Source organism: Wallemia ichthyophaga (genome assembly GCF_000400465.1).
Source record: "Wallemia ichthyophaga EXF-994 unplaced genomic scaffold scaffold1, whole genome shotgun sequence".
In the NCBI taxonomy this organism is placed as follows: Eukaryota; Fungi; Basidiomycota; class Wallemiomycetes; order Wallemiales; family Wallemiaceae; genus Wallemia; species Wallemia ichthyophaga.
In genome coordinates this window covers 191971-214898 of record NW_008806274.1, presented here as the reverse complement: position 1 = coordinate 214898, position 22928 = coordinate 191971, and the positions used below count along the sequence as shown (strand labels likewise).

General features: G+C 48.7%; 14 protein-coding genes across 14 annotated transcripts; 6 read left to right on the top strand and 8 right to left on the bottom strand.

The window, feature by feature from the left end:
- Positions 1-624: 624 nt before the first annotated feature.
- J056_000027 (2-isopropylmalate synthase) lies at positions 625-3407 on the top strand (the record flags this gene model as incomplete). The annotated part of the gene is made up of 5 exons (XM_009267425.1): positions 625-635; positions 686-841; positions 895-2569; positions 2734-2856; positions 2904-3407. The coding sequence occupies 5 exons, from the start codon at positions 625-627 to the stop codon at positions 3405-3407; spliced, it is 2469 nt and encodes an 822-aa protein (XP_009265700.1).
- Positions 3408-3475: 68 nt separating this feature from the next.
- On the bottom strand, positions 3476-4337 carry J056_000026 (uncharacterized protein; the record flags this gene model as incomplete). The annotated part of the gene is made up of 3 exons (XM_009267424.1): positions 3476-4012; positions 4067-4229; positions 4285-4337. The coding sequence occupies 3 exons, from the start codon at positions 4335-4337 to the stop codon at positions 3476-3478; spliced, it is 753 nt and encodes a 250-aa protein (XP_009265699.1).
- Positions 4338-4401: 64 nt separating this feature from the next.
- J056_000025 (PWI domain-containing protein) lies at positions 4402-5470 on the top strand (the record flags this gene model as incomplete). The annotated part of the gene is made up of 4 exons (XM_009267423.1): positions 4402-5124; positions 5197-5250; positions 5304-5372; positions 5429-5470. The coding sequence occupies 4 exons, from the start codon at positions 4402-4404 to the stop codon at positions 5468-5470; spliced, it is 888 nt and encodes a 295-aa protein (XP_009265698.1).
- Positions 5471-5556: 86 nt separating this feature from the next.
- Positions 5557-6728, bottom strand: J056_000024 (uncharacterized protein; the record flags this gene model as incomplete). Its single annotated transcript, XM_009267422.1, has 6 exons — positions 5557-5628; positions 5681-6337; positions 6387-6506; positions 6559-6568; positions 6617-6630; positions 6678-6728. 6 exons carry the CDS (start codon positions 6726-6728, stop codon positions 5557-5559), a joined length of 924 nt encoding a protein of 307 aa, XP_009265697.1.
- Positions 6729-7102: 374 nt separating this feature from the next.
- Positions 7103-7510, top strand: J056_000023 (Cytochrome b-c1 complex subunit 8; the record flags this gene model as incomplete). Its single annotated transcript, XM_009267421.1, has 3 exons — positions 7103-7131; positions 7178-7221; positions 7269-7510. The coding sequence occupies 3 exons, from the start codon at positions 7103-7105 to the stop codon at positions 7508-7510; spliced, it is 315 nt and encodes a 104-aa protein (XP_009265696.1).
- A 57-nt stretch (positions 7511-7567) lies between these two features.
- On the bottom strand, positions 7568-8846 carry J056_000021 (Monoterpene epsilon-lactone hydrolase; the record flags this gene model as incomplete). Its single annotated transcript, XM_009267419.1, has 2 exons — positions 7568-8287; positions 8358-8846. 2 exons carry the CDS (start codon positions 8844-8846, stop codon positions 7568-7570), a joined length of 1209 nt encoding a protein of 402 aa, XP_009265694.1.
- A 539-nt stretch (positions 8847-9385) lies between these two features.
- Positions 9386-10764, bottom strand: J056_000020 (uncharacterized protein; the record flags this gene model as incomplete). The annotated part of the gene is made up of 3 exons (XM_009267418.1): positions 9386-10542; positions 10588-10709; positions 10751-10764. The coding sequence occupies 3 exons, from the start codon at positions 10762-10764 to the stop codon at positions 9386-9388; spliced, it is 1293 nt and encodes a 430-aa protein (XP_009265693.1).
- Positions 10765-11410: 646 nt separating this feature from the next.
- On the top strand, positions 11411-13056 carry J056_000019 (Pre-rRNA-processing protein FHL1; the record flags this gene model as incomplete). Its single annotated transcript, XM_009267417.1, has 2 exons — positions 11411-12139; positions 12190-13056. 2 exons carry the CDS (start codon positions 11411-11413, stop codon positions 13054-13056), a joined length of 1596 nt encoding a protein of 531 aa, XP_009265692.1.
- Positions 13057-13169: 113 nt separating this feature from the next.
- J056_000018 (Activated RNA polymerase II transcriptional coactivator p15) lies at positions 13170-13586 on the bottom strand (the record flags this gene model as incomplete). Its single annotated transcript, XM_009267416.1, has 1 exon — positions 13170-13586. One exon carries the CDS (start codon positions 13584-13586, stop codon positions 13170-13172), a length of 417 nt encoding a protein of 138 aa, XP_009265691.1.
- Positions 13587-13639: 53 nt separating this feature from the next.
- J056_000017 (uncharacterized protein) lies at positions 13640-14769 on the top strand (the record flags this gene model as incomplete). The annotated part of the gene is made up of 3 exons (XM_009267415.1): positions 13640-14023; positions 14082-14111; positions 14158-14769. 3 exons carry the CDS (start codon positions 13640-13642, stop codon positions 14767-14769), a joined length of 1026 nt encoding a protein of 341 aa, XP_009265690.1.
- A 65-nt stretch (positions 14770-14834) lies between these two features.
- On the bottom strand, positions 14835-18265 carry J056_000016 (Guanine nucleotide-binding protein-like 3-like protein; the record flags this gene model as incomplete). The annotated part of the gene is made up of 7 exons (XM_009267414.1): positions 14835-15271; positions 15415-15648; positions 15698-15751; positions 15802-15905; positions 16120-18145; positions 18193-18207; positions 18253-18265. 7 exons carry the CDS (start codon positions 18263-18265, stop codon positions 14835-14837), a joined length of 2883 nt encoding a protein of 960 aa, XP_009265689.1.
- A 695-nt stretch (positions 18266-18960) lies between these two features.
- On the bottom strand, positions 18961-20227 carry J056_000015 (G1/S-specific cyclin CLN1; the record flags this gene model as incomplete). The annotated part of the gene is made up of 2 exons (XM_009267413.1): positions 18961-19602; positions 19649-20227. The coding sequence occupies 2 exons, from the start codon at positions 20225-20227 to the stop codon at positions 18961-18963; spliced, it is 1221 nt and encodes a 406-aa protein (XP_009265688.1).
- Positions 20228-21182: 955 nt separating this feature from the next.
- J056_000014 (Meiotic nuclear division protein 1-like protein) lies at positions 21183-22424 on the top strand (the record flags this gene model as incomplete). Its single annotated transcript, XM_009267412.1, has 6 exons — positions 21183-21236; positions 21559-21596; positions 21650-21674; positions 21724-21829; positions 21876-21956; positions 22012-22424. The coding sequence occupies 6 exons, from the start codon at positions 21183-21185 to the stop codon at positions 22422-22424; spliced, it is 717 nt and encodes a 238-aa protein (XP_009265687.1).
- Positions 22425-22456: 32 nt separating this feature from the next.
- On the bottom strand, positions 22457-22902 carry J056_000013 (LYR motif-containing protein 4; the record flags this gene model as incomplete). The annotated part of the gene is made up of 2 exons (XM_009267411.1): positions 22457-22501; positions 22552-22902. The coding sequence occupies 2 exons, from the start codon at positions 22900-22902 to the stop codon at positions 22457-22459; spliced, it is 396 nt and encodes a 131-aa protein (XP_009265686.1).
- Between the last annotated feature and the right edge of the window lie 26 nt (positions 22903-22928).

Below are 22928 nucleotides of genomic sequence, written 5' to 3'. Positions count from 1 at the left end.
AGATAATCTCATTATATCCCTCAATAAATCAAGCATTATACCCAATAATTCAGATTCCATGGTATGCTTGGTGTAATCACAGGTTCATGCAACTAACGCAGCGGCTAGAAGTGTGCAACAGCCCAATGCACCCAGCACCAGCTCTACAATTGCGACCACTGCATTGATTGTATTGCGAGTAAGCACCGGAATCCAAGTGAATGCGTTTGGTGGGATTGTGATACAGCTCCAGCTGAGCAGTCTGTCTTCTGTGATGGGTGCTTTAGTAGGGTGAGTTGGTGTGTTTACTACACAGCTCACAGCTCATGATGCATACACAGATACTCGCAGCCAAAAAGCTCGAAATTACCTTTAAAGACGCTGCAGCTGAGAATAGCACGTAGAATCTTATAATGTTAATCAATCATGTATCCAAGTCGCATCCACGCATCCACCCTTCTCTCGACCTGATTGATCAAGTCATTTCCAGCCCTGTAGCTCCACCACCTACACTTCCTACACGGCATACACGGCCTACACTGCCTACGCTCCCACCGCCATCGCCATGACTCACCCATCTCCATTCCGCTGTGACTCGATATCTCTCGAATTTCTCCTTGTCCGAAACTATCATCATCGCCCGATATGCCCATGCTGTGAGCATTACTCAGTTGATCAATCAATCCACCACTCACACCCAGAGCAGACAAGATCCTTCCCTCAAATACAAAAAGTTCCAGCCATCGATCAAGCTCGACGACAGGACTTGGCCTTCCAATTCCCTGGAGAAGTCCCCGATCTGGCTATCGACAGATTTGAGAGACGGAAATCAATCCCTCGCCAATCCTATGTCTATAGAAGCGTGCGTATTCCCTTTTTCCGCTTCTCCAGCTAATCGGCTTATCTCTCCGACAGGAAAACTAGATTCTGGAAAATGCTAGTTAAAATCGGTGTAAAGCAGATTGAGGCTGCTTTCCCCGCCGCCAGCGATACTGATTTCAACTTTGTCCGATCTGTAATTGAGACGCCAGGCCTCACTCCAGACGACGTCTGGGTCCAAGTTCTCACTCCGGCACGCTCCGATCTTATCAAGCGCTCCTTCGAGTCGATTGCAGGCGCAAAGAGGGCAGTCATCCACATGTACAACGCCACCTCTCCCCTCTTTCGCGATGTCGTCTTCCGCAACTCCAAGGAAGAAACAATCAAACTGGCTAAAGAGCACACGGAGCTGGTGAGAACGCTTGCCGACGAGTACTCCGATAAATACGGTACTATCTTTGCATACGAGTACTCGCCAGAGACTTTCACCCAGACTGAGACACAGTTCGCTGTCGAGATCTGCAAAGTCGTCAAGAGCATTTGGAAGCCTAGTGCGGAGGTGCCGATCATTTTCAACCTCCCTGCCACCGTCGAGGTCGGCACACCAAACACATACGCCGATCAGATCGAGTACTTCTGCAGACACATCGGTGAGAGAGAGAAGGTACATGTATCGCTCCACCCACACAACGATAGAGGCAGCGGTGTGGCAGCAGCTGAGCTCGGCCAGCTCGCTGGTGCAGACCGCGTGGAAGGGTGTGTATTCGGCAATGGCGAGCGCACTGGTAATGTAGATCTCGTGACTCTCGCCATGAATCTCTACAGCCAGGGTATCAACCCTGGGTTGAAATTCGACGACATGCTGTCTGTGATCGACACTGTCTCTCAGTGTACAGGATTACCAGTCCACCCGCGCCACCCATACGCGGGTGAGCTTGTCTTCACCGCGTTCTCAGGCTCTCACCAGGACGCAATCAAGAAGGGCTTCGAGGCACAGCAGAGACGCGCTGATGGCGGCGACAACATCTGGTCCATGCCCTATCTGCCCATCGACCCGGCTGATATTGGCTGCAGCTACGAGGCTGTGATCAGGGTCAACTCACAGTCAGGCAAGGGCGGTATTGCGTATCTTGTTAAACAGATACTCGGCATGGATCTCCCTCGTCGCATGCAGGTATCTTTCTACCAGGTCATCCAACAGGCATCCGACAAGACAGGTACGGAGATCGGCGTCGACGACATCATCGACACTTTTAAGAGACAGTACTATCTCGAGGAATTCTCCACTAAGGGGCGACTCGCCCTGCGCAACTTCTCCCTCGAAGACAGTAGAGGTGGAGGCGAGTCGACGCCTAGCGACGCGGAATACACACGTACGTTCAAGGGCAGAATCGCGGTGGATGGGGAGTCGCGCACTGTGGACGGTGTCGGCAACGGTGCCATCACTGCTATGCTCGATGGTCTGAAGAAACAGCTGGGCGCGCAGCTGAGCGTCAAGTCTTACGAGGAACACGCTATCGGGAGAGGCTCATATGTGCAGGCTGCCTCGTATGTCAATCTCTCAGATGGAACTAAAGATTACTGGGGTGTCGGTATCGATCCTGATGCCGCCGCGTCAGGTCTCAAGGCTGTCCTCAGCGCCGCGTCGCAGGCTTGTCAAGATAACGTCTTTCCTCAAGTACAGCCTCTGACTACTGCAGACGCCATCAAGACCGCTGCGGCGGGTGTGGTGGATAATCTCAAAGGAGGTGTGAATGCGGCTGTGAATGGGGTGAATTAGTTTGTTGTGTATTTGTACATGCTATGTATGCTGTGTATGATGTATATGCTGCGTATGCTGCAAATGTTGCTAATGTTGCTAATGTTTCTAATAACGCTATGATTTATTTTGTTTTGATTTGTCCGAACGTTCCTCTATCTCACACCACCAGCCAGCACATGTCTGTAAACGAAAAAGCACCGACGCCACCACCAAAAGAGGATGAGGATGAGAAGATAGTGATAAACCCGCTTGATTTGACAGCAGCTAAGCTGACGTGCGACGATGCCGTCAAGAGGGTGAGCCGGGGAGTCTCAGCGACAGTGATTCTAAAGAGCTCCTACAGATACTGACAACGTCCCATGGCTACAAGCAGTCATACAGACACACTGATGTACAGCTCGTAGTGGGCTGGATAGCGTGTATAATTGGCGGCGGCGTCTGCGCGTGGTCATACACGGTCCCATTCGAGGAATCCAAGGAGGCGGTTGGAGTAGCGGTGTCAATATACACTATTCTCAGTGCACTCCTCTGGTTGCACGCTAAATTGGTCATTTCCAATAAGGTGTTTACGGGCAGACGCAAGACACTACAGGGACGCATAGAGACGTCGAGCGTACAGATACGCTCTACTACCATTCCAGCAAGTCACAGCGCAAATACTTGTCCCAAGTACGAAATCAAATTGTCTTATAGACGCACAGCTAATGGGGGCAAGAGCCTGATCAATGCGAAGAAATCTCTCAGCAGTATACCCTACCCCGATCTCTTTGACAGTGCAGGCGTGTTTCAAGCGCGGTACTTCTGGAATTTCCTCAACAAGTCTACGCGCGAAGTGGATGATGCTTGAGTGTGCAACCATCGAGTATATTATGAGAAGAGAAATGAAATGAATAAGTTATTATATAATCCAAGCCATCACTCGACTTGTGCTTCTGCTTCTTCCTTGCTGCTCACCCAATTCTCCAGACGCTTGCCTTTCTGAGCGCGATAAAGACTGATGACGCGCGCACGTTCTTTCTCCAGTTCAAGCTGACGCATAAGGGGTGTGCCCACTCTGCTGCCTGCATTCGAATCCTCCACACCGAATCGTTTGGCCTGGCGATTCATCCGCGGGAGAGAAGGCGGTGCTTGTGCGACGTCATTGAGACGCACCCGTTCAGCACCAGCGAAATCTCTAGGGGGCTGGATAGTCTCACCGTCTGAATCAGATTGTGAGCCTGCTGCTGTGACCGTCTCTTCCTCTCTCTTCTTCTCAAGCTTGTCTGATTTCGTCTTTGCCTTCTTCTCCGCCTTCTCTTTCCTCTTGGCATCCTCGTCTTGCATCTTCTTGTTCATCTGCTTGGCCGTTTTCTCCGACGAGTGGCTCTTGATAGTGCTGTTGATATCTTTGCGCATTTTGTTATCGATACGGCGATTGTAGTCTTTCAGGCGTTCTTCGGGGCGTATTTTGAGCTGTTTGTGAGCTGTAAGCTGAGAATTCTCAGTCTTTTTTCTATTACCACCCACATCAGCTTTCTCCTTTTCGTTCGCATCGTCTGCATCACGCTTCCGTTTATTCTTCTTATCGCGATAGTCAGCCTGGATCTGACCACCCATAAGAATCCGCATGGCGCCTTTTGGCAGTTCTTCTCTGTCGATACGATAGCCACTTGGGGCGTTATTGAACCCGCTGTTGGTGAGCGAGTGGGTTAGCGCAAAGCACACCACGCACAGCTCGCACCCACGTATCCTTAGTATTCTTCTCGCGCACGCTCCTCTTAGCTCTCTTGTGTGGCATATCTGATAGCTGTAGGTGGTAGGTGCTGGCTGTTGACGGTCGACCGTTAACCGCCAACGACGAAATGCCGGACGCAGGCCTGACAGGAGTATCAGCGGAAAAGGACCGCAAGTATCGCGATAAAGACCTGCACACACTGCGCACAACGCAGTTCCCGCCCTCGTTCAGCACACGGGTGGACATGCGCCGCGTGAACCTCACTGTCTTCCGCGGATGGGTGACGGAGCGTGTGGTGGATGCGCTCGGCTTCGAGGACGACATCGTTATCGAATATATCCTCGATATGCTCGAAGCTGCCCAATTCCCTGATCCGCGTCATGTGCAGATATCGCTCACGGGCTTTCTCGAGAGCCACACGGCGCAATTCATGGAAGAGCTGTGGGGATTGCTCGTCACGGCGCAGCACTCCCAAATGGGCATTCCGCCCCAATGGCTCGAGCAGAAGAAGCGGGAGATCGTGGCTAAGAGGGAGCACGACGAGAGCCGAGCTAGGGAAAGAGACGAGATTAGGAGAAGCTACGCAGATGCTGATTATAGGAGGGGTGATAGAGGGCGCGGCGCAAGGGGTGGAAGGGGAGGCAGAGGCGGTAAAGGTGTTAGAGGTGGTCCTGGTGCTAGCCACAGAGACAGCTACAACCAATCAGATAACATTAAATACACAAGACGCAGCAGATCCAGATCACCGTCTCGCCCTGCTTACCCTGCTCACTCTCGCAGATCACCCCCACCCACTCCTAGACGCGACAGAGCTGACTCTCGCACGCCAGAATACAGAGAGCCATATGGCGTGGGTGTTACGCAGACAATATGCATAATATGCATATTTGCGCTCACTTTCATACTAATACCACCCTCACAGCGCGATAGATTACCAACGCCAGAATACAGAGACAGACACACGCACAATGAGGGAGTGAGTTTAGAATGTTGATTGTGAAATGCAAGCCCAACTCATATCTCTCATAGTATCAAACACGGCTATCAAGATCACCACCTCGCAGATATCGATCACCATCTCCACGGCGTGAGAGTTATGTAAGCTAGCATTTTAAAAAGGCTAAAATTGCTGACATGGAACCAAGACTCGCCAGGGCTCAGACACACCGCCAATGCGCAATCGAAGTGGAATATGAGCAAAGATTAATTCCTAAGGCACACGCTTAACACGCGTGTTTGAAGAAGATGTATGTTGAAAATGAAATAATATCTAGAATCAAATCTACTTGGAGATTTCGACACCACCCTTTGCGTTCATGAGGTCCTTGAAGGATCCGTTGAGGGCAAATTGACCCTGTGAGTTGGGTTAGATGGGCATAACGACAGCAGCAAAGTAGTCCACTTACAGCAGTGATACTACCAACCATAACAAGACGGGTACCAATACCAGAGAACATACCACCCATACCGAGTTGACCAGCCAAGCCAACCAATCTAGATGTGGTGCTCTCACCAACCTTAGCTTGAGTCTTGTTGATCTTGGAAAGGAGAGTGTCCGCTGGTTGAGAAATAACAGCAGAGGCCATACCGGCAACCAAACCACAACCGAGGTTGATGGAGTTTGATTCGGTACCACTCAAAGAGGCCTTTGGCTTACCGTAAGCCTGGATAGCCATCTCAGAGACTCTCTCGAAAACAGCAAACTTGGCCATGGTGTATGGGATTTGCTTGAAGAGGATTGGTCCGAAACCAGCATAGAGTGCGCTAACACCCTCTTGGGACATGATCTTTGGCAAGCCAGTCATCAAACCGGAAGCAAAAGTTGGTTGAGAGACAAGACGGATTCTTGTTGCTTCAAGTGGACAGAGGGCGATACTGGCGAAGAACTCAGCGGTACCTGCAGAACCGAGGTAAATGGCGGTTCTGTTGGCCTTTGCGTTTTCGACACCGACGTAATCGATGGATTGCTTTTTGAAAAATTCGTAACCACCGAACTTGAAGGCACCTTGGAGGAAGTAACCAGCGAAGGTTGGACCGACACCAGTAAGGAGAGCGCCTGGGCCCTTTCAAGACGAGTTAGGGGGGACAAGGCAGTAAAACGACTCAACTCACTTCAGTTGAGGCGATTTGACGGAAAGACTTGAGCATACCACCTCTGTAGGTCTCTGGCTCAAGTTGGATTCTAGTCTTGACGACATCGATTGGGGTAGCACCACCGTGGGTGATAGCGCACTGGAGCGTGTTAGCGTGAATGTTGCCGCGTGCCTAAGCCTCAAAAACTCACACAGAGAGCACTTAAAATGGCGTGAGATTGGTTTTAGCAGACAACGCAGCCAACTCACCCAGCTAAAGCGAACTAAAGGACATGGTCAGTAAAGAAGAAGACCAAATCATTCAACTCACTCTTCCGAACAAATCAGCACCTTGAGGGAGTGGCTTGGCTTCAGTGGACATTATTCTGTGGGTTTTAGCTTATTTTACGCACGTACCGCCCACTCACGCTTTTTGAAATACGAAGACAAGGGGTGGTTGGCGCAAATGCTCTGGTCATGCACGATTTTTAAAATTATAAATTCTCGGCTATAAAAGGATTTAAGAATAGGGGGAGTGGAGAAATGAGTTGTTTAGGAGATATTTACTGCACTTTTATTGTATACGCGTAGATCCATTTGCCATTTGGATTGTTTGATCATTGGAATGAATTCTGTGGGCAACTCAGTGGTATATAAACGTTGTACATCAACCGCTGCTATCCCTTCATTCGATTCTATGAATCTCGCTGCACCTCCTCTTGCCACTCTCTTTCTTCTCTACATCGAACAGCGCCAATGAGAGCAACTGGAATTCAGAATGGCGGGTGAGTGCTATACTTGCATCCTTGAAGCTATTTTAACAGCCCCTAGTATGCCAACAGGCAAGTCTTATATGGGCTGGTGGGGTGCCATTGGTGGGTGTTGAGCTCAAATATCTCGATACGCAACTCACATCACGCAGGCTCACCAAAGCAACGCGGTATTGTGCAATATGGAATTTCTGCATTCCAACAGCGTCCATTCGCAGGTGCACTCAATGGTTACATCTTCAACGGATACAAGAGACTAGCAAAGCAACTCCCTTACTCTGGTATCCCATTTGCGATTGGTTATGGTATCTACTACTGGGCCAGCAGCAAGCACGAATTCCTCAACTCAAAAGCAGGTCACATTGAGGCTTTGCAGAATGGCACCGCCGAGTAGACATGAACCGAAAATGTATTCATTAATTTACACTTAAAAACTCTTTTAAATCATCTACTAGAATCCTCCCCACTGTAATCCCATAAGGAAATCCCTCTTAGCCAACTCAGCGTGTGGATTGATGTTTACAGCATCATGCACCTCTCCCTCTATCATGGTAAACAGCGTTCCGACACCAGCATCCCTCAGTAGCTGAGCCAGAGCGACGCCCTCATCGCGCAATATCTCAGCCTGGCCCACCTGAATGTGTACTTTGAGAGTGTGTTCCTGCCATCCCCTAAAAGCGACATGTTCTTGCAAGGCTGGTGAGTTGTACTTATTCGCGATGCTCTCCGGTGTCCACTTGAGATGTGAGCGGACGAGTTCAGACTGGGAAGAGAAGGGGGGAAGTACGTCGCATTCCCTATTCCCCGCGATGCTCGGAAACGTCGCTGTCATATCGCTCCATGGGCTGATCAGACTAACGAAGCGGGGAAGAGTGATAGCGGTCCCTTCCTGCTTGAGTTGGAGGAGATGGAAAATGAGAGCATTTGCAGCGTTCCCACCCGCACTGTCACCGACGACTGCCACATTCTCTCCCCTCACACCGAGTGTCTGTGTGAGATAAACATAAGCCGTGACGCAATCCTGCAATGGCGCCGGATGGCCGTTTATTCCGTCGGAGAGACGGTAGTTGACGGCCAGGCATTTGTGACCAGTCTCACGCACCCCATACGCGCCTGCAGGTAGGCTAAGTGGGTGTTCACTAATGTACCCGCCGCCATGCAAGAAGAGTATCTGGTGGAGTGTAGCGTGTTAGATTGTATAATCCACATAAAGCCTCCCGCTCTCCACTATCCACACTCACCACTTTCTCTTCATGGATATTGCTCAAGTCAAACGGCGTGTGTTGAGGATAGATCCAGAAACAGGGCACCGACATTGCGGGATGAATGTATCTACGTGCACTTGCACACTCGCCCGTGTAGTACTCGTCCGAAGCCTTTTTGACGGAGATGTGGTGTGCTTTGAGATCACCACCTAGGTGCGTCGCAGGAGCACAGCGCCTTTGCGAGATGGTCGCGGGCGGCTGCAGACTCCACTTATACGTCGTCGTCGAGTACGCTCTCGCTAATGCCACCCGTATCACCCTCATCACCCCCCATTTCGCTGCTGGTTCTGGCTTCTGCCTCGCTTGAAACTGTATCACCATCTTCAATATCGTCATTGGCGCTATCCATCCGTAGAAACGCAACAGCGTCGCTAAATGTAGCAACTTGTACGATGCTTGACTGACTGGTAAGATGTTCGCCTGGGTGAATATTGTTTGAGGTATGTTGCGTAACACAGATGTCATGATTGTAGTAAAGGTAAACGTTAATATAAGACCAAGAGAATGAGAAGCATTTATTCAAAGAATGACCAAGTTGACAAGAGAAAACAATGATAAGAGCGAAAAATGTTTCGAAAATATGAGACAGAGAATGTGTTGTGAAAGTGTGAAAAGTTTAAATCAAGTCTCAGCCATCCAATGGGAGCTTGTCAACCATAGAATGTGCACTTGAATGAGTGAAACGCCTGCCAATAGTAGCACAACCAGCTTGAGTAGCCAGAGTAACTTGAAAACTCGAAAATGAAGCGAAAAGAAAGTATCTTGACAGCGGCACGACGTTCTATCAATAAATGCGGAACGGTTATTAAAGATAATAGACACTATCAACGCAAATTATTGAGATAGAGGTGTGGAAGCCTGATATTTCCAACCAAAAACAGCCTGGAAAATGCTTCTACCTGTGAAACAAACGACAAATAACAATTGTCTTGCTTGTGGAAGCCTCTTGAAGGAAGCAGCAAAGAGAATTTTGCTAGTGTTTAATAAAGGCGCTCACGCGGTCCTCATGCACTCGCCTGCTTGAGTGGGGAAGAGCGACGTGGGGCAAAAGAAGCCGGTTTAGGTGAGACTTGCGACGCCATAAGCAGTCCATTTCTACGCAGAGATGCCGACTCCAGTTCAGCCGCGTGCTCCTTAGCGATAGCTTCGCGTTTAGCTGTGTACTGCTTGAGTGAATCAAGCGTGTTCCTCAATGTAACCGTCTTGTTTTCGAGTTTCTGGCGACGCTTGTTGAGTGAATCAGCTTGTGTCTTAAGCGTGCGTAACGAGGGAGCCGTGTTGTTCGAAATGAGGCTCTCTTGTAACACAGCAAGTGCACCTTTGCGAGAGCGGTGCGATGGATCATGCAAGACATCCATTTGGCGTTGGAGGGCTTTGCCTTCTGCGTAACATCTGTCTACCTCGCGCTCATGCGCTTTTATCTTAGAGTACGCAAGAAATTCGTAGTAATCGATGTTGGATTTGTGCTCGGGATGCTCTTCTGCAACCCCAACAAGCTGCGTCTTGAGTGCTGGTAAGACGTATCTTCTAAATGCATCTGCAAGCTTGGCGCGGGCTTGTGTGCGCAGCAAACGAGATGGAGATTGAGTGCCGCTAATTTTACCGCTCTCGCTTGATGTTGAAGAAGGCGTTGGGGAAGATGACCGGGAGTGGCTAGCGTTGCTAGCATCACTACGAGCACCCCCACCAGTACCGCCGAAGATTGAGAAAACTGAGGCGATAAAGTTGTTCGACTGGTTAGATTCGTTTGAGCTTGTAGAAGAGCTTCTTGATCTTGACAGTTCGAGGGATCTGTTTTTGATTTCCTTGGCCTGCTCCTGCTCTTCACGGGCGAGAGCACATGCATCCTGCACGTCAGTGACGATGGAAGCGACGTTATCCAGGCTATCGCCGCTGAGTGTCACGTTGATTGGCTCATGGTAAGACTCCTCAGTGAGCTCAACTCTGACAGTCTTATGGGAGAGGTCGAAGGTGACTTGGTTGACAAGGTGGATAATCCACGATGATTTGTCGGCGACCATCGGCTTGTTGCGCTCGAGTGCGAGTGGTTGTGCCTCCAAAGACCTAGCAAGCCAGCTGCTAGGATAGGCGACAGAGTGAGTGAATGCCAGTTGATAAATGACTGGTGGGAGGTTGTTTGCTGGATCGACGCGAAGAAGCACTGCAGCGTTGTGAGTGAGGGGTAATCGTGTAGACTAATACTAACTTTTGGGCTGAGTTTGAATTAAGTCGTTTGATTGTTTAGTTGCAAGAGGTATTAATTCGTTGACTACCTTTTTGGTCGAGATTTCGTGCTGCGCAAATTCCAGACATTCCAGACGTCCGCAACTACGTAATTGGTATGGAATCTGCGCAATAAAAATACCTACCCAATACGGATCATCTGGCCGATTATTTTAATGTAAATTACACCCTCATAGCACCTTTCTTCGTAGTTATATTCAATTTTTCGTTGAAATATTCAGTTCATCCGTTATCAGTCCGTATCGATCGAATATTCGGCTGATTGACACCTATCTGACACAAAATTCCATTCCGCTCGGCTGTTATCGATTGTACGCTATTCCTTGACATGTTTAACTGTGTCTATATTTGTACATTTGTACAGCCCCACGAATTTAAAGTGGAACACTAAGTATTCAAGCGCAGTAAGTTGTATCACGATCTTTTATTATTCATGTTCTCGATTTTTAATGCGCACGCAATTTCCGTAATTCTTTGGCCAGATCTCAGTTACGTGATGTGCGTAAGGTGCGTAAGGTGCAAGGCACGTGATTTACGTTCCGCGGAGGCTCGAAAAGGAAAGCAGAAGGTGTGTACTGAATGCATTTAATGGATTTATGCATCTCGGAGCATTTATCTCAGCTTGTAAAACATGGGCAGGAACACGACATAATATGTTACGAGCACTGATTGAATTGGTATAGAGCTTGTACATATACACATACACAAAAACACCATCCACACACTCCCTTCACTCGCTTTGTTCCTTGTGCATCCACAGTCATCTCCAGCTTGCTCTATATTACATGGCCGTAAAGAGGGCTGGCTACGAGACGATCCCCGCATACGCCAAGCTGCAATTCAAGCAAGAGGATTACGCTTACTATCTTCAATGCCTCTCTATTAATATAGGCAGGCGGTGCGCGATAGCAGCGACCAAGACAGCGGCTACGACGGCGACAACGTCACCCAATTCTCCTCCTCCAGCGGTAGACGTCGACCTCGGCGCCTCGAAATCCATCAGCCGGCTGCACGCCAGCATCAGCTACGATTTCGAGACGCAGCTGTTCAATCTCAACGTGCACTCAAACAATGGCCTCTGGGTCGATGGATTGTGGTATGGCAGAGGTGCGCGGATCGAGCTAGCGCGGAGGGTCAAGATACAGATAGCCACCAAGGTGTTCTGGTTCATCATGCCTGCTGAGCACGACATGATAGCGACGTCGACGAAGCAGCCAAGCAAAAAGGCGGCAAAGGCGGGTGGAATGGGTGTAGGAGGTGCAGCATCAGGAGCTGGAGTAGCACCAGCACCAACAACCTCCAAATCTAACACCCACACCCCCTCCAACATACCAACCCACCCCCAAGCTACTCACCTCACTCTCAACAACAACCTCAGACCGAATGTCGCCTACACCACACTCATCAATGCTGAACTGCACGACGCAGGTGTTAAGCTATCCGCAGGGGAAATATGCGAGCGGTTGATGCACAAGTATGAGTGGTTTTCCCAGAACAGAGACAGTGGTTGGCAGGTATGTTGGGCGAACAAATTGAAGGGAGTGTCTACTGACTATATCCACAGACAGCAATTTTGTTGCACCTCGCGAGTGGGAAGCAATACCACAAAATGGAGGCTAGTGCGAATCAATACACGACGAAATGGACAACTACGCACATATTCGAGACATGGCTAGCGAATAAGGCCCTCTCACCCCGTTCCATCCAGCTGTCGATTGCGGCGAACAAGACACAGCCATCGCATGCTAAGAACGATGTAGCCAAAGCAGCTAAAGCTATGGCGACGCAGAGCACAGCCGCTATCAGCTCACTTGCACCGGATATGCACGTTAATATGAAAGTGCAGAATCTCAAACAGCCGCAAATGCCAATAACAATGAATAACGCAGGGACATTGTTACTTCACCCGGATATATTCGGTGGGGTCAGCAAGGAGCAGCTGCAAGGGTTGCGAGTTGTGCCGTTTACTAACGTTCTCACTTTTCTACATAACACCATCTCTTCAAAGGCTTTCGAGAGGTTGAGTAATGGTAAAGGACTCGGAACTGGGTTTGCAGCTATACAGCAACAGCAATCTAAATCAACTACCTCGGCTGCTCGTATACAGGCTCAGAAGAAGGCAGAAGCTGAGAGGGAGCAAAGGGAGCAGATGGAGCAGAAGGAGCGGAAGAAGAAAGAGGAAGAAGAAGCTGCCCAACAGACACAACAAAATAGCATGAATAGTCTGCTGGCTATGCTGGCTAATCAGAACCAAGGTCAGATAATGGATGCAAATGATAGTGCGAGTGGTGCAGAGACAATGGATTTGCTTGCGATGCTCCAACCGCAGGATCAAGGGAGTGAGAGAGGGGAGAGTAATGAGTTAAGTGAGATGGATGAAAGTAATGAGAGTAATTGGAGCAACTGGCCGAATAAGAAGATGAGGTTTTGATTAGAATTCTAATTAAATTACTGATTAGAATACTAATTAAATTACTGATTAGAATGACAATAGACTACACTAGACGATGCATAACTTATTTACAAGATAATTACATAGCACGCTTATTTGCGTTTAATATTAAGACCATCGAGCATCTCCTGGATAGAAGCGTGGTTGTCGACGATGAGTTGCAGCTCATCCGGTTTAAGTGATACGCCTTTTTTACCTGGAGCTGACTCTCCCTCTTTATTCGTATAGAATTCTCTGATATCGATAAGCGGTGTGTTTTTGAACGAGGAGACAGTCACTCTACGTGATCTTTTGTTACCGACTTCAAAGAACTTATCCCCTTCCTTGTTTTGATCAATTTCCACGCCATTTGCGGTTTGTTTGGGTGTGTTGGGTGTGTCTGTTTTTGCGCCCTCCTCCGTCTCAGCCGTGTGTTCCTTTCTGACAGATTTGCTCGAAGGCTTATCGCCCACTTCCTCGTCACTGTTCTCTATGAAGCTATTTGATCTCTTCTTTGTCGGTGGTGCCATGATTGATTCCCGTGATTGCTGTGATATGCGTGATGACTGTTTACCACCGAACGATGACCACAACGAAATTGAAAGAAAAAGAAAAAGCGCGAGAAAGTGAGAGTTTTGAAGGATTTGAAGGTATTGAGGGTATGGAAGGTATCGATGGTATGGTGGAGATTACGCGCGAGAGTTACGAAGAGTCTCCTATCCAACCCATTGTAGGTGAAGGTGTTGAAGCAGACGCAGAAGGGGATAGGCAAACGCCACAGGCAGTCGCACATCCGACCAATACCAACGCTAGCAGCATACTCTCATCGACTACTCTACCAAATAACATCGGCGGTATGTCGAGCTATATGGACTACAAATCCAATAAAGACGCTAAGAGGCTGCTACATGTCATTCTAAATGACATGGATAAAAAATGGGATGCAAAAGCACTCATGTTTAAGCAGGTGTGTTCATCTGTCTCACTGTAGGTGGGGTGTTGCCCTGACTCACTTTCCAATCCAGGTCGCAAAGGCACAGCGGAGGCTGAGAAAGGTGAGACATATGTGCAAACACGGGAAGTTTAACTAAATGGAATTAGAAATCAGAAGAGGAATGTGCAGATATCAAGCACAAATACCAAAACTTGATAAGCGAGTATGACACGCTACACAAGACAACAGAAGAGGATTTGAACGCACTACGCATCCATCTCGAAGAAGCTGAGAACGCGCTGCACGAGTCGCACACAGCGCACGCGGAGACACTGAGCCACCTCAACGAGACACATAGAGAGGAGCTCGAGCAGCTCGCACTAAACCACCATACCCTGGACAAGGAGGTGTGTGAGTTGCGCGACAAACACAGCGAGTACCTCGACACCATTTACCACCTCGACCAGTCGCGGATTAATGCGGAGACACGTGCGGAGGAGCTAGAAAGCGAGGTGGGAGTGGTGAAAGGCGAGTGTGACGAGACTATACGAGAATGTGAGCAGATTCACATGGCTCTCAGCACTGCCACACAGCAGCTGCGCGAGAAAGATGATACTATTGCCTCGTTGAAGACATCAGGCGACGTGCTCAAGTTGCTCGACAACTTCCACCCAATCACCGCCCTTCTTTCACTCGCAGTGGTCTATCTCGCGGCATGCGTCATCGGACTCGCGGCGGACCCGATTAAAATAGCTAAAATAGGAATGGGATGGGATTGATTGGAGGTGATTGGAGTGATTTCATAGTAAATGTATTCTTTCTCGTTTCTGTCTCAATGAACCAGTTACATACGTGCCTTAACCTTCTCATATTCCTCCTTGATCTGATCCATACTGAGTCCCTGCGTAGGCCAGCCGACAACCAAACCAGAGTCATCAGTATCTTCGTCTTTGGGGATGATGTGGAAGTGCACGTGATCAACCACTTGATGCGCATTCCTGCCGTTGTTCTGGAGGATATTGTACTCGTCGCAGCCAATAGCCTTAGCAACTTTCTTAGCGGCAGGCAGAAGCTCTGCGGCGTAATCGTCAGGCACGTCTGTGAAGCGTGGAGCGTGATATTTTGGAATCACGAGTGCGTGGTTCTTAGCAATTGGCCCAATGTCCATGAAAGCGTGCACTTTGTCATTCGACAAGAGGGTGAATGAAGGAATTTCGCCTGCAATGATCTTGCAGAAAATGCAGCTAGCGAGGTGTTTTGTGGGTGCTGTGGATGCCATGGCTGATGGAGTTATGAGAGGAGAGGCATGTATGATAGCGATAGCGATAACGAGAAGGAAAACAAGAAGAAATAGATGCATTTACAATCTGAGCAACGTCTACAACCACCGCACCAGTCATCCAATCATCCGCTCATCCACACACCACTCAATCGACTAATGACGTAACCAGTAGAACTGCCAACGCACACACTGAGCGGGTAGACTTGCCAGGGCCTATCCCAATCCAAGCCAATAGGTATGATAGACAGCCACGCCATACACAAAGTTGCCGTGATGAGTGTCTTCTGCCGCAGAATATCTTGAACCGTTGGTGAGTCCGCCGCGTCCATCAGCGCCGGAAGGGCTGTGTAAGTCGACAGCAGCACTGCCAGGCTACCTGTGCGTGTATATGAATGCAATAGAGGTGCGCCTAGCAGTTGAATCACTGCGAAGAATACCCCAATTGACGCGAGGAATAACAGCACTTTGCGCTGATTTAGCTGTGTGCTTCCTGTTAACGCGGTATGCGCTTGCTTACTCCACCACTCACCATCCTCATTCCACCCTTTCGTACCACTCCCCCACTCAGCACCACCACTACTGCCCCAGCTGCGATACACACGCTCGTGTGTGTTGGGCTGCGCGCCCACGGCACTACGAAATCATACGTTGGCTGTGACTCGGCAGTTTGCTCTGTATACGCTCTTTCCCCCGATAACAACACAGGCGTGAAATATACGTTTAGAATAATGGCAGTTGCTTCAAAAATATCAACCAGGCTCATATCTTATGTTTAATGGATTATATCAATTCTATGTCTATTGCTGTGTCTGTGATGGTGGTGTGCTACAAACAAGTCGTCGTTTACAGCTCCTCGTCTTCGTCTATCATTTGAGGTGGTGCATGTGGTGCAGATGGTGCTGTGCCTGCACTAACTGGCGCAGGCTGAGCAACGCTGAACATAGACATCCCATAACCGCTTCTACCGCCATCTAATCCTTCGTCGTGTTCCGACTTGTCGCTATGGTTTTCTTGATCACTGTGGTTGCTGATATCGACATCCTCTCCCTCATCCACTCCCTCCATCATCCCCTCCACACCCAATCCATTCAACGCCTTCATAAGCTCGCCCTCCCCACCCGGGCCAGACATAGGCAAAGCACCACTCTTAGCCCTTGCTTTAGCCTCCATTTTGCGTATCTTCTTCTGTGTCTGTCTTGACAAAGCGTGTGCGCCTGCGAACTGCTCGCTCTCGCCCGGCGCGAAAAGCCTGCTGTGCTGATTCTGATTCTGATTTTGATTAGAGAAAGGTGTTGCAACCTGTCTCTTCTTTTTCGGTGGGAGGGATACTATACTGTGGTGTGCAGGGGAGGTATGGGTTGTAGTGTCTTCCATGCGCAGGTCTGCGTGCACAGGCTGCTGTGCTTCAACTTGATCAACCTCCTGCACATCTACATCTCTACCCTCCTCCTCCCGTCCTCTCTTAACGCCAATGCTCCAGTCCGCTGTTCCAGCTCCACCCAAAGCCTGTGCGTCACTCTCCCCCATGAGCCCAGCGAGGTCGAAAGCTTGGCCGAATTGGCTGACGATAGCTGCATCCGTGTTGTTATTGTTGTTTTCCTGTGCGCTCTGCGTCTGATTCTGCTGCTCTTTCGGATAGAAGCCCGAGGAGAGACTGGACTGCTTGGATCTAATTGTCGCTGCACCAGCGCCCCCGCCCAAGCTCGATCTAGGTGGCAGCGTATAATAGGGTATCTTGCCAGAGGTGTAATCACGCAACACCTGTCGCCCCGCACCTACCAAGTCGGGTACACCCCCCTTCCCTAATCTCCCCCTGGTGAGGGCCATCTTGACCAGGAAGTCAGTGACGCCCGCGTAAGCGGGTATATCGTAGAGCTGTGTGAGGTGGGTAGGAGTGCAACGCTCGAGGATGAGTTCCACAGCAGGTTGGACATCATCTACATTCTCCACTTTGACTACATTCCGCAGCGCAATCTCAGCCTGTCGGCGGCGGACTTTGGCTGCATCTTCGTGCTGCTCCTGCTCGCCGTCGCCGTCCTCGCCATCCGCGAAAACCACACCGGGGGAGTCGAGGATTTTGATGTTCTTATCGAGAACCACCTCCTGCGCGACACGAGTAAAACCAGGCACAGCACCTACGCCGCAAGCTTTACTCCTCTTGAGTGAGTTGACGACGGACGACTTACCCACATTTGGAAATCCGATAATACCGCACACAATTGACGTCTTGAGGTTAGCATTCCGGGTGTAGTTCTTCAACAGATTCACTAGTCCGTCAGCACCGTAACAGTCGGCTGTAGAAGCTGCCGAGCCGCCCGATGCGCTGCCTTTCTTCTGCGAGAGATGGGCACGCTGCTGCTGGGTGCTGGCCTTGAAAGCTACAGTGGGATATTGGTAACGTAGGAATGAGAGCCACTGCTCAACGTTCTCCTTGGGCACTAGATCTATCTTGTTGAGCACAAAGACAAGTCTCTTGCCCTCGCCTTCGCGACGACGTATCTCACGCTCTATAGTGGCAGAGCGACAGTTGTGAGGGTCACGTGCGTCGAGGACCATGAGAATTACGTCGGAAAGATCGAGCACTCGCTTTAGTTCTCGCATATACGCTCTGTGAGAGTAGTCCTTTTGTGTGTGCGTGCTGTGCTCGTCATTGTAATGTACGCTGTTCTCGTCAAAGGTATTCGATTGAGTCGCTGCTGCTGCTGCTAGCTCGGCAAATGATGTTGATGTTGAAGTCAAGGGTGCTGCTTCCATGGCTGTATCCAGTGATTCCGCTGGGCCTTGACCTGATTTTGGAGCCTTCTGCTGCCTATTGACATGCTTGGATTTGGAGATATTCATACGCACTCCTCCTTTCGCGTTCTTTGCATTCTCTGAGCCTTATGAGTGGAGTACTACGCCGATATCACAATAAACTCACGCTTTGGCTGCTTTTCTGGTGAATAATTAGCTGTTTATTGATTTGCTACTCGATACCCACGAGATTTGCCCATTTGTGATGATGGTGAGGCTGTAAGAGGGAAGGCGGGAGAGAAGACATAACACAAGACACAAGAATTCAACAGAGAAGATAGCACCCAGGAACACCTGAGAAGACACCAGTCAACCCAGGGGTAGTCAGGGGAAATCAGGAACATGAGAAGACGGAGCAAACACGAATAAAACGAAATGCCGATGTATGGAAACAGTTTAAAGCGAAAGTTCATGTGCAAAATTTGTATAACTTAAATGAGCGTGAAATTGAATTGGGCGGGGAATGGGCACTATCTATCTACCAAATATTGATACTGATTCTAATACTGATATCAAATCAAGGTAAGCGCCACTATATGTTATCAATGCGTGTATGTGATTGTGATTGTGATTGTAATTCTTTTGTTTGCATGGGTATCTTGATATGAAATTTTGAGACAAAGTGGACAAATTGAGTTGAGTCGAGTTGAAATGCGAGAGCGTTATAATACTCTTCTGGGTTCCTTTCTTACTGAGTAGAGTAACTAATAAATTAGGTAATGTGTTGTAGACTTGAGTATCTGAGTATAATCTGGTGCTATTGTCGTGGATATTTAACGTCTTCGTGAGTTTATGTACTTGGGTTGAGTCATCACCGTTATTATTATGATTCATCTCGCCAGTGATAATACTATCATGCAATCTGCTATTTTTCTTATCAGATCAAATCCCAAAATCACACCGCCTTATTGCTCAAACCGAGGCTAGGAAACGAATGTGATTTATACTGCTCGTGAGGATGGTTATGGTGATTGTGTGATGTGAATTGCTCGGGAGGCTGTTTAATTTCCATTCTATTCTCCTTAGCGACGAAGGGAATAGAAGCGGGCTGAGAGTAAGGAGTGAGGGGAGCTTCATCATCCGAAGTCATGCTGCCAGGTGAGTAGGGCAGATCGCCCGCGACGCCGAATGGCGGGGTAGGAGGGGGCGTAGAGTGAGCGTAGCTGGGCGATAGAGCTGGTGCGTAGAAGTAGAATCTCCTGCCGGCCAAATACCACTCTTTCACGACAAGCGATGCTCTGCTGTAGTAATGCGGCGCATACTTGGCCGAGATGATATCGCTCAATTGGTCAAGATGCTGACCAAGGAAACCGTCGAGAAGCTCAGCTACGTGCAGCGATTGCTCGTCCTCCTCAACACATCTACGCGTCCTACCAACTATCGTCCGCGCTAGCAGAAGCGACCCCGCGGCAATCGACGACGATGGAATATCAATAAACTCCCGCCTGTAGAGCGATATCTCCATCACGCAACGCGCTACATGCTGCGTCTGCATGTCGTCAGTGCCGATAGCGAGAGTGAAAATGCGCAGCCATGACTGTAGCTCGAGTGAGAGAGAGAGATAAGAGTAAGAAACAACCCACCTCTGCTGTAGGATGACCTAAAACCCAACCAAGAGTACTCAATACATGGGATTCCATCTGAACAAAGGCAGACTCGTCGTAAATGCCACAGCAGCTAACAACCAAATCGGATAGACAGGGTATAGCGTGTTTGGCGTCCTCGAACTTTGCAGCGATCCAGAGAGCGACGCAGCCAACGAGCTGGTAGTGCTTCTTCAAGACGACTCTCCTGGAGACGTACCTGTCGATGATGTTTACGGCGAGGTAGAGAGTTTCGGGACGTAGACGTGCGTGGGCGTGGACTTCGATGAGAAAGTCGATAAGATAGCTCCTCATTCTCCAGTCGAGTTCTGGCTGTGAATCGATAAGGGAGAGGTCACCGAGGGTTTCAAGCTCCATGAGATGCATGTAATAGCAGATATCCTCAAAGTACTCAGATTCTTTGAGCGGGTTTGGCAAGGCGGGGGAATTGGTGAGGGAGATGGTGAGCTTCTTGCGCTGTTGCGTCTGTTTAGGCTTTGAGATGCGACCATTGCTGCTCTTGTGCTTGAGAGACTTGGAGGATAGCTTGTATCTGAGTGAGTTGTTACTGGCTGGCATCGTGGAGTGTTTGAGAGAGCGTGTCCAACAGCGATTCTAATTCCGTCGTTAGAATATTACTAGTCCATATAAGGCAACCATATTCATGCCTGACTTACACTCTAGGATGAGATATGCAAGCGTATGCAAATAGTTTTATTTGAAGTGAGTGTGTTGGTTCAAGAGTATTCCAATTTTATTCTCCTCGAGGGTTTGGTTGGAGTAGCTGTCACTGGGTGTACCTGATGATATCTATACAACAAAGCATCCAATTTTCATTGTTTGAATTTGTAAATTACATAAACATATTTGTATTCTAATGCTACTACAATCCGCCAAATCAACTTTCATCTCCCTCATCACAACGTACCTGCCCTCAAGGTGACTGAGTTTGATTTTAAAGAGGTTTATGTGAACGGGGTTGTGAGTAGCACCCGAATGTATCCATCAATGTATCCTTTATATCCATTCCCCTCTTTTTTACACCGTTATTAATTCTTCTCGGTTCATGAAAACTTCCGCTAATAGCTGCGCCGGTTTTCGGTGGAGCTGATTGGTCGATTTTGCAGATCACTACGATGTAAAAGCTTATAATGTTTTTGTATATATATTCTTATTTACTTTATTTGTATATTCAATTCTCTTACTTTCATCCTGCAGCTTAAAGTCACATTCTCCTTGATCACGCTGGCATGGCATGGCCGTTAGCAGCGGTACAGAGATGAATATGCAAATGAATACACGTATTTACGCGTCGTTTGTAATTTTAGATGGTTTTATACGCAACTCGCTCTGTATTGCTCCAATTCTTGCTCAGGTGGAGGGGTGGACTGAGCTCTCTGGTACAGATGGCCGATCAAGGGGGTAAATCACGCAGCTGTGGAGCTCTACAAGAAGTATCACGAATATTAAAATGCACTCTGTCTAAGCCCCAAATCGTTATCATCACTACACGCGCCGTCTGAGACTTTTCAATATGGCACTGCTCCCGATGGCTGTAGAGTTACGTAGAAAACACAGTAACAACGCTGTGAGTAGTTTGAATATTGTGATTACTGTGCTTTCTGCGCAGTGCACCACAGGGATCTCTCTATTGCTCTTCACCGAGTTCACATGCGCATCGATCGCTTAAAATCGTCATTGTACCTAAAAATTGTGGAACTGAGAAAGCTACCGATAGATTACAGCTCCAATACTTCTTTTCCTATTTCTATTGGAATTTTATTATTCGCCTGTACGCAGGCAAAACTCTTTAACCTCAACCATCATCACAGACACTGAAATAACACGCATGGTACCTATGTGCTGTACAGATTGATAAGATACATCAAGCTAAATAGTCAACTACCCAGTCCAAACAACGCCTATCCCATGACGAGAAGAAAAAGAGGTTGGCAGTGTACACAATACTTGAGAGATGCACCGGTCTAACCGGGTATTTAGGTTCCTTGACTACTTGCACGAGACCGTCAGTGAACCATCTCTGGAATTTAACTTTTCTGAGGAGAACGGTACAGAGAGATTTCTACCAGGTTGGCTGGATTTTACTGCATGTGCTCATCGATCCAACCTCGACACAGCTGAAGGAGCTCGAGAAGAGTGTCCCGAAGGCCAAAGGAATCGGTTAGATGAGGCTGTCGTCACAGTGTCCATCTAACACACCCTCAAGTCGCACAGAGCATCAAAGATATCCTTACTGAGCTGTGCAACGATAGTGCTGTATCGCAGGAGAAGATTGGGACGAGCAATTGTGAGATGCAGAGTGGTTTACCTACTTGCAAACTCGCAACTCACCTCTCAGTCAGACTACTGGTCTTTCCCGAGTGATGCGGCGAAGAAGGCTGAGGACGACCAGACCACACTGACAAAGCAGGTGGCTGAGGGTACTGCCATCCTCAACGCTGCGATTGCTACATTCGATCAACTGCAGGAGGATGGCTATGAGGACACACTCGAGCGGCAAGAGCTTGTTAGTGAGTATCTCAGGCTGACAAGCGTGGCGAAGGACAGAGAGGAGGAGCTGTACAGGGCTAGGAAGAGTGGAAGTGCAGCACTCGATGAGAAGCGCAAGTACAATGCCTTAGCCAAGGCTCAAGTGGAGAGCTACACAGATGGAACTATCGCAGCACTATCTAAAATGGCGCAGACATTCAACATGAGTGAGAGTACACTACGTGAGAGCTTCCAAGTAAATGAGGAGTACGAGGATGTCATGTAATTGAGAAAGAAATACATAAGTTAAGCAAACAACTAGTTGTCTGAGTCTTTTGGATTGACTGGCTGACCAGCGCCGCCCTGGGTAGAAAGTCAGTCAACGACGTCATTTGGGTAATAAAGCAACGCACAGCACTAGCTTCCATACCAGCGCCACCGCCACCAGTAATGATCCGTGGTCTCTCAACGACCAGTCTCTCGCCCTCAAACATGCGATTTACGGTTGCAGCTCTACTAATGACACCAAGCTGATCACGCTGGTGGGAGTAGAATGAATTTACAGAGGCTTGATCAGCAGCCTGGCCGTGTGTAGGAGTACCAACGGGATGAATACCCAAGAACTCCCTAAAAGCCACACGATTTCTACGAAGGAAGTAGTGGCGGAAGTTGTAGCTGGAGAAGCGAGTGGCTGATCTTTGTAAAGCTCTAAAGAGAGCTAGGAGATGATGGCGATTAATTTGAGTTGATTGTGCCGTCGACATGATGGTTAAATCTCAACAAACGTCTT